We start from the raw sequence: 9,516 nt of genomic DNA on the forward strand, positions 1-9,516 counted from the left end.
AGTTGAGGTTTCTCTATACATTATTATAATATGATTATATTCTTTTATGTATTATTAGACCTTGTGTGAGTTCACACTTCCAAAAGAAACAAACAAAGCTATAAATAATCCAAAAGAAGAATAGATCAGATCAAACGAAATTCTAACTTACCTCAATGAACTATGATGTTTAGACAAATTCATATAATAGGAATTTATTTTAATAACTTTTATTAGAAGTTTTCATCATATATAGCTTAATTTTAAAGGAGAATGCTGTATATATTTCGGCTCTAGTAAGCTCATAATAATTGAGATTTTGGAAACCTGTAAAGCAAATATCTCTCACTAGTGAATACCAATAATTATGATTACTAGAATTCATTGCATGCAACATTATTTCTAGCTTGCACGTGAGCACATTTATCACAATTTTGTTACTTTTAATTCCTAATTATTTCTAATTAAGAAAAATGTGAAAATTTTTTATATTCTTTTGCAATAATTATAGAGTAAAGTATCGTTTTTGTCCCTGACGTTTGGGGTAAGTTCTATTTGTGTCTCTAACGTTTAAATCGTCCTATTTGTATCCTTAATGTTTATAAAAGTGATTCAATGTTATCCTACTATCAATTATACTAACAAATCAGATTATATTTTTCAATTATTCTCACTTGGATGTATTCATTCTCAATTAGGTCTCAGTTGGATGTGTTTGATTTTAATATTATACCCACTATTTGTGTTTAGATTCAATTATGTCCCTAAAAAAGTGAATTATGTAAATATTGTAGGAATTAGTTTTAACATTTGATGAGCTATTTTTCGGAGTAGATCATCGATTCTATCACAGACATTTGTATTCTAACTTTAAGAAGAGATTTTTAAAACTCAAACTAAAGCGCTCATGACGTATAATTGACGGCAGGATAACATTGAATCACTTTTACAAACGTTAGGGATATAAATAGGACGATTTAAACGTTAGGGACACAAATAGGATTTACCCCAAATGTTGGGACAAAAACGATACTTTACTCATAATTATAATAATTCAAGCCAAGAATTTTAGTAATTTCTTTGGAAGTATTTCAAATTTTTACAGAATTCAACATTTTTTCTATTTAATAAATCGATTATATAGATTAAACAAATGTCAAAAACAATGAGCATATATATATGGCAATTTAATTTCCTAAGAAGTGATACTTATTGAGATTAGTTATCCAAGACTTTTCATATTGCATGTGCATGGTTTTAATTAGGGTCCGGAAAAGTTGAAACACTTTTGGAAAAGTTCAATGCACTCTTATTATCACACAATGGGGTTTCCAAATATATATATCATATATACTTATTGAGACTAGTTATCTAACTTTTGGATTGTATGTATGTGCATGATTTTATAGGGTCCGAAATAGTTGAAATTCTTTGGCAAAGTTCAATGCACTCATATTTATCTCACAATTAGCTAGGTTTACTAATTAAGATTCATGTGATCACACTATAGTTATCTAAGACTTTTTCGTGTTGCATGTATGTGCATGTGCATGGTTTTAGGCTCGGAAAATAGTTGAAAAACTTTGGATAAGTTCAATGTACCTTGTTAGCTTCAGTGATGTATGTATCCCAACAATTTTGGAGGTCCATATATATGACCCCAACAATTTTGGGTGTGTGTATGAGCGAAAAAAAGAACAATAAAATTCTCTAATAAAAAAATTAATGACATAAAATATTAAACAGAAAAATTCTTTCATTTATACAGATATTTAGAAAAAATAATAAAAGTGATGATTTTCTAGTAAAAAAAAGTGTAGAATTAGAAGATTTTTTTTTTGTCCTAGTATCATCTTCCACTAAAAATAGTTGAAATCTTTCATGAGAATGCTAGAGGAATTATCTTACCCTGTTTTATTTGTATTTAGCTTTTATTTATTTTTTTTAAAAACATTTGCCCCATTTTAATGCCAAAATATATGTGTGTACGTACGCGTTAAATTTTTTTTTTTTTACTCTTGTGCTAATTACTAAAGAGGTGTATCTACATTAATTAACTAAGTTGAGGGAGATTTAAGCTCAGAGAAATATTTTATAACAAAAAAATTAGTCAAGAAAGGGTTAAAATTTATTATTTTTTGTTTTATTTAATACATTCTGTAATAAATAAAGAGGAGTATTAGAAATCAGCAAATTGTGTGTTTTGTAGTTATTAATTAATCATTATTAGTATTTTTAATGTGTGAGATTATATTTAATGATATAGAATTGCTTACTTTTTTTTCTGGTTAAGTGCTGATCAAATTTTAATAAAACTACTGGTCCTATAATTTTTTTTTAATTTAATCTCTTATTTCTAACCCTTTTTATTGGGTTGGATTATAATTAAACACTCCTTATTGTGTTATATATTATATTCTATTTTGTAATGATAAGATGCATTACGATAGTCGCACAATAATTACAGAACAATTAAAGTAAATCATTTCATCACTACAAAACCAACTTGTGGACCAAAAAAGCCCTTCGAAAATCAACACTATTTAAGAAAATGGATTAATCGAATGATTAATTTATTCATCTTTAAATAAATATAAAAAATTTAAATTCTATTTCATGTATATATATAATAATTTATTAATCAATTAATAATAAACTTATAAATAGATTTTAAATTTATAACAGACTAATTCTTGATCTGTCAACTGCAAATACGGTAAAAAAAAAAAATTCACATTCCTAAGAACAACTTATTGCATTGTGTTAATAAGTTTATCTTCATCCATTAATTGTGTCACAAACACTGCGAGATTTGGGGGATATGCCACGCTAATTGGTATGAATGACTAATCGGATTAGACACTAAGAATAGCCAATTCCACCAAACAAAAACATGGTAAAATAGAAAGGTTGTCATGGTACGGTTATGTCAAAATCAAGTATAGGGAGAAACATTATTTAGTGCACCACATCTTAGATCATAATTAATCTATTTGATTAGGCCTAGGACAATAACATTATGTTGTTTCTACTCATTCACTGTTTCTAACACAATTTTAGTCTCATACAAATTACAAAAGTAACATCCACATTAACTACACAACCTTAGTCATGGTGCATGAATGGATGAAAACCATCAAGTTTTGCATTAACAATCCGTTATACTTTATTTCTGTTGCCAAGTTTTATTTGGCAATCACATCATTATTTTTTATTTGTTTAAACTCTTAAAATAATTAATTTTATGATATAATATTATAATTTTTATAATTAAAATGTTTAAAATTTAATTTTTGGTGTGTCATTTCTTAAAATAAAATATAACTTCAAATGTGGTCTAAATTTTTTGGATAAATAATTTTTGATGAAAAAAAGTTACCAAAGATGATTTTCTTTCTAAATTATCTTTCACCATTTTGAAGGAGATGATTTTCAATTTAGTCCCTGAATTTGTATACGAGTCTCAATTTAGTCTATAAAATTTTAATTGTCTTTATTTAATTTCTAAATTTTGCGAACATGACTCATATTAGTCCTTGAAATAATTTTCAATGTATAGACGTTAATAGAATGATGTCATAGATAGGCGGACACTGCGCTAAACTCTGTAAAATAATGTCATTTCAAATAACTCAAAAACAACATCATAATTGGTGTTTATTGAAACTTTACCTAACAAAACAAGTGATGCAACATCATTTTTAAGTTATTTGAATGCCAAAATCAAAATGATATCATTTTATAAGTTTCAGTGTGGCATTTGATTATCCATTTCAACGTTCCATTAATATTTTTGAACTAAAAATTATCTCAGGAACTAATATGAGACATATTTATAAAATTTTGGGGACTAAATAGAGGTAATTAAAACTTTAAAGACTAAATTAAGACTTGTGTGCAAATTTAGAGACCAAATTGAATATTAACTTCGTTTTGGAGAGTTGAATTGTACAGTTTAAATGTTTGTGATTTATTTAAATTGCACATGGGCAAAATTCAAAGGCTTTTTTTTTTGTTTCTATTTTTCTTTTCTTTTCTATTTATTAAATTACTGGCATATGATTAGTTCTATTATTAAAAACTAAATTAACTAAAAACAATCCAATCCAACCTAGCTGATATCCTGTAAAGAAGGGTTAAGTGCTTAAGTTCCTAATAAAATTTATTTCCTATTTTTATAACTAAAACCTAAAACTTCTTATTAAAGAACCAAACTACCTACCACTTTTACCAACCTCAAGGTCGCAATCGAAACATTATCAGTATACATATATAGAAATTGTCTTAATTAAAAATTGCACTAGATAAACCTTGCTACTATACTTTATACGTAAATAACAATCTTTTTAATCATATGTGTACTTTGAGATATACATTTATACGTACTTCCCCAACCACTCAAAGAACTTTGTAGCTAATCCAAATGAAATATATATAAATTGTAACATGTCAATGTCACAATCCTGTAAATGAGTGGTCCTTAATTAGCTTATTAGCCTCAAATCCCCAACATAAAGATTCATTGATATTATCATGGTGTCCTCAAACACACAAATATATATATATATAGTCGTGTTCCTTAGTTTTTTACAAAATAAAGTATTATGATGATATATCAAATTAATTTTAAATTTTTGAAACTTTCTTGGATTGATCTTTATATAATATAAGATCATGTTAAAATTCAACTGTTGAATTGATAAATTTTGTTGCACACAAAGATATATATATTAAGAAAAAATCTAAAAAACTAACTATATCATGAACCAACTCAAACTAATTTTTTGTATTTTTAATTTAAAAAATTTGAAAAATTAAGAGTAGTGAGGTTTTTTTTTTTTTTTATAACAAACCTTCTATTTTAAAATTAATCGGTTCTAGTTAGCTATACCCGCTAATTAAATTCGTAACAAAATCGATATATTAATTTGTGAATATTATTTTCATTAAATTAAGGCAAAACAACTGCCACAGGTATAAGTATCAAACAACTATAGCATATGCAAGCAAAAATAAGCATCCATCTAGATGTGCGATATCAGATTGAAATGGACTTGTAATATGTGAGCCCCCATTGGAATAATAATAATGGAAAACATTATAGTTTGAGCACACTTATCCAAACAAGGGATATTACCTAAGAGACACGAACACTTTCATAAATTATTGTAATTTTATTTTTAATATATATTTTTGAAAAAACAAATATATTTTTAAAAATAATTTAATTTTAATTAGAGGATAAAAATAAAATAAAATCAAATGTTTAAAATAAAAATAAAACGCTTTTAACATAAAAATGAAATTAAAACTTAACCAAATTATAAAAAAATTAAAATAATATTGAGTAAAGTATCGTTTTTGTCCCCAACGTTTGGGGTAAATCTTATTTGTGTCCCTAACGTTTAAATCGTCCTATTTGTATCCGTAACGTTTATAAAAGTGATTCAATGTTATCCTACCGTCAATTACACATCATGAACGCTTTAGTTTGAGTTTTAAAAATCTCTTCTTGAAGTTAGAATACAAATGTTTGGGATAAAATCGATGATCCACTTCGAAAAATAGCTCATCAAAAGTTGAAACTAATTCCTACAACATTACATAATTCACTTTTCTAAGGACATAATTAAATCTAAACACAAATAGTGGATATAATATTAAAATCAAACACATTCAAGTGAGACCTAATTGAGAATGAATACATCCAAGTGAGAATAATTGAAAAATATAATCTGATTTGTTAGTATAATTAATAGTAGGATAACATTGAATCACTTTTACAAACGTTAAGGATACAAATAGGACGATTCAAACGTTAGGGACACAAATAGAATTTACCCCAAACGTTAGGGACAAAAACGATACTTTACTCAATAATAGTTTAACTTTCAATGAAAATTGAAAGAAATTATATAAACTTATAGAGTAATTAAATCTTTACTCAATGCATATCTTAATGAATGGTTGGAAAGTCTTTATCAAAATTCAGTATTAGGAGAAAAGGCCTAATTGTCTCTTAGATCATTGTCATGGTGGGTTCCATCAAGTTTCTTCAACCGTCTTAATAAACATGAGCCAAATAGGAAAAACAACTTAGAAGCATGGTTACACGTAAGGACTGACCAATTAGCATTTGTTTGATCATAAGCGTTCACTCAAATATTAATATTAATTAAAGACCCTCAATTGAACAAGTTTAGCAAACACTAACCATGATTAATTAATATAATCATATATAATAAGTAGCTATTGACTTTTAATATTATACTAGCTGTCCACCCGCGCCTCCGCGCGGTAAACATGGAAGAAGTAATGCTTCGTATTGGCAAAATTTGTATCGACATGTGTGAGTATGAATAACAAAGTTTGAAACTTAATTTTAATATTTATTAGGGTTAATTTGAAGATGATAAGCGTTTTGATAGTTGCCAAAAATTCGGGAGTGTGAAGATTGTCAAACGTGTTATTACCACCTTTAAAGGAAGCTGAGTTACAACTTAGGTATGTTTTCATTTCGTGACTGTTCAAAGAAAGCATGTAGTGATTGACCTCTTCAACGATGTTAGTAGTTGGAGCTAATATTGCGCGACCTTGAAGATGACTAAAATCAGTCGAGTCTTTTAAGTAATCACCATAGATAGCTTGAACAATTGCCTCAATTGGATCATCAAATTCCTTTATAAGAAGCTCAGGTGGAATACTGATTACACTGGCACTATCTTCTAAGTTTCCTAGTTTTCCATCACCCACATCAAGAATCCAATTTGCAAATTTCCTTAAATCTTCAATGTTTTCATCTCCATTAGTAACTCTTAGACGCATATTTTGTGTTAACCTAAGTAGCTTACATTGTTGCCAAAGATAGGATGAATTGATTGATGCATTAACAATATCCTGCCTAGATCCTTTTGTTATCACTGGAAGTATTTGCCTAAAGTCTCCACCTAGAACAACTGTTTTTCCTCCAAAGCTTAATCCCGAGCTTGATTCATTGTTAACTCGTAACAAATCTCTCATCGTTCGATCTAGTGCCTCAAAACAGAATCTATTCATCATAGGAGCTTCATCCCAAATAATTAACTTTGTTCTTATGATTAATTCTGCCAAAGGAGTACCTTGTTTGATATTGCAAGTGGAATATTCATCTGGTGTGAGAGGAATTGCAAACCTAGAGTGTGCTGTTCTGCCTCCAGGCAATAAAAGAGATGCAATACCACTTGAAGCCACTGCTAACACAATTTCACCTTTTGATCTAAGTAGCTATTGACTTTTAATATTATATTTGTCTTTGTTAATCAATGTTAAAGGCATATACATAAAGAGTATTTTGTGAGAAGAGTTATTTGTTATTTAGTATGGATATTTCTTAGTCTAGAATTTAAGTCACCGAAATATTATTTATAAGATAGATTGTGTGAAAACTTTTAATTTTATTAATAATTTTCATATTGAATCTGATTTTGTTGATCTTTTAGTACTTAAGATCAGGAATATCATGACTTGAAAATAATACATATGTTGATATGTGTTGATATTCATTTGATTTTGAAAAATATAAATACGTTGATGAGATCTCATTATTATTACGTGAAACTTTGTTGACCTTAAAAAAAGTTTAAGAATAGTATTTAACGAAACTGCTATATTTTTAAGCACTTTCTTTATTTTTCTTTTTCTATTTTTTTGTTCGTTACTTTTAAGTCATAAAAAAAACATATACATAAAATTAGTTCATACAAGTATAGTAGGCTAGCTCAACTAGACCATATAAATAATTATAGCAAAATAAAAGAAAAGAAAAAATAAGAGAAAAAATTTTAAATAATTTTTGATAATTATTTTAAAAGATTGCTCTATTAATATTTTTTTTTCTGTATTAACAAAACAAGCATACATAACATGTTAAACTGTTGATTTATACATTAAGAGTCAACTAGGATTGACAAATTCTTTTTTATTGAAAATTTCGTTGTCTTTTAAGGATAATTATCAATGCTATATAGTTTTTTTTTATATTTTTTATTATCTTTTTTAAATATATTAGCTAAATTTACGGTATAAAACTAAAAAATATTAATAATTTTTAAATTATTTTTACTTATAAAAATTAAATAGAAGATATATTAGTAATTAACGTGTCACATAAATATGTTTTGAAAAGAGATCGATAAGAAGTTAATCATCCTGCAAAGTTAAATATCAAAATTCGAAAATAATATTTTTTTTTATTAAAAATCTCAAAGTCTTTCGAAAAAATTATTAGGAGTCGAGATGAATATTCACCCAAAAAAATAAAAAAAATGAATTAAGAGAGCATTTGATTCAATTCTTTGAAACCAAATTAAGTAAACCAGTGGATTAGTGAAGGAGGCAAATTAAAGAAAAAACTAACGTATGAAAAATTCCACAATGTTGGACTAGAAACATGAACAAACTATCAAGAAATGAATTAGGGCACAATTAATGGTTTAATACTGATGACATGTGCAAAACGTATATATATCTTTCACGGCTATACCAATAATCTAAGTAGTAGAGTGGGGAAAGGCAAGGATTAGTCATCATGGTTTAAACAAAAAGTTGATGTGACAATTAATATAAATAAACAAATATTTATGTTAGTAATTTCAAGTGTGTTTTGTAGATACAAGTACTCATCAGTGAATACGTACGGTATATACGTATCCATTTGATGATGTTGATGATATGAGTTTTTAACCGTTCCTAGTCAAAATTTTAATTTCATCCACTAAGTTTAACTCTATGCATGCTGATATATTTTTAATTTACTTGTCAACCAAGTCATCATTATAGTACTAACTAACCCACTGAATAGGGTGCTTTTATGTACTAAGTAAATTTTTTATTTGTATTATTAATTTTTATTGGCTTTAATTATCATAAATTTAGTCTATTTTGATGGTTTACAAGATTAATTTAATTAATTTTTGTTAAATTCTTAGTTTATTAAATTCTAAATTCATTTTAATATTTTAGAAAATTAATTTTTATTAAACCATACTAAGGACGCTTGAAATTGTGTTTAAATTGTGTAGACGATATTTTAAATTTATATTTTTATTGAATAAAAGTTTAGAATTTAACACCAAACCAATCATATGTGCATAGCATATTCTAAATATCAAAGAAATTTGAGAACGGGAAGGAGATAAATCCCAAGATAGACAGAACAAAAACATTGGCATATTTCTCTATGTCGTCCACCAATTTGGGATTGTCATCCCAATACTCATGTTGTTTCCTAAAATGTTGGAATGACAAGTTTAATGTGTTTGGGCCCATTTAATTTCCATAAAAGTGCTACTTTTGTATGAACTATATAGCCTTAGTTCTTATCGTGAATGGCTGTTGACATTCAATAGTTTTATTTGGTTCTTAGTGTTACGGCCTTGTTAATTAGCTGAAAATTTTCAATTGTGAATTCAATTTCATATTAATGTTGATAAGATTATAATAATAAAAAAATATTCTTATTTATATATATTTATGACATAAAAATTTAATTCCTTTTAT

General features: G+C 26.8%; 1 protein-coding gene across 1 annotated transcript; it reads right to left on the minus strand.

Moving 5' to 3' along the window:
* On the minus strand, positions 6,250-6,999 carry LOC107626679. The gene has a single exon (XM_016329577.1). It carries the CDS (start codon positions 6,997-6,999, stop codon positions 6,250-6,252), a length of 750 nt encoding a protein of 249 aa, XP_016185063.1.

Source organism: Arachis ipaensis, chromosome B02 (genome assembly GCF_000816755.2).
Source record: "Arachis ipaensis cultivar K30076 chromosome B02, Araip1.1, whole genome shotgun sequence".
In the NCBI taxonomy this organism is placed as follows: domain Eukaryota; kingdom Viridiplantae; phylum Streptophyta; class Magnoliopsida; order Fabales; family Fabaceae; genus Arachis; species Arachis ipaensis.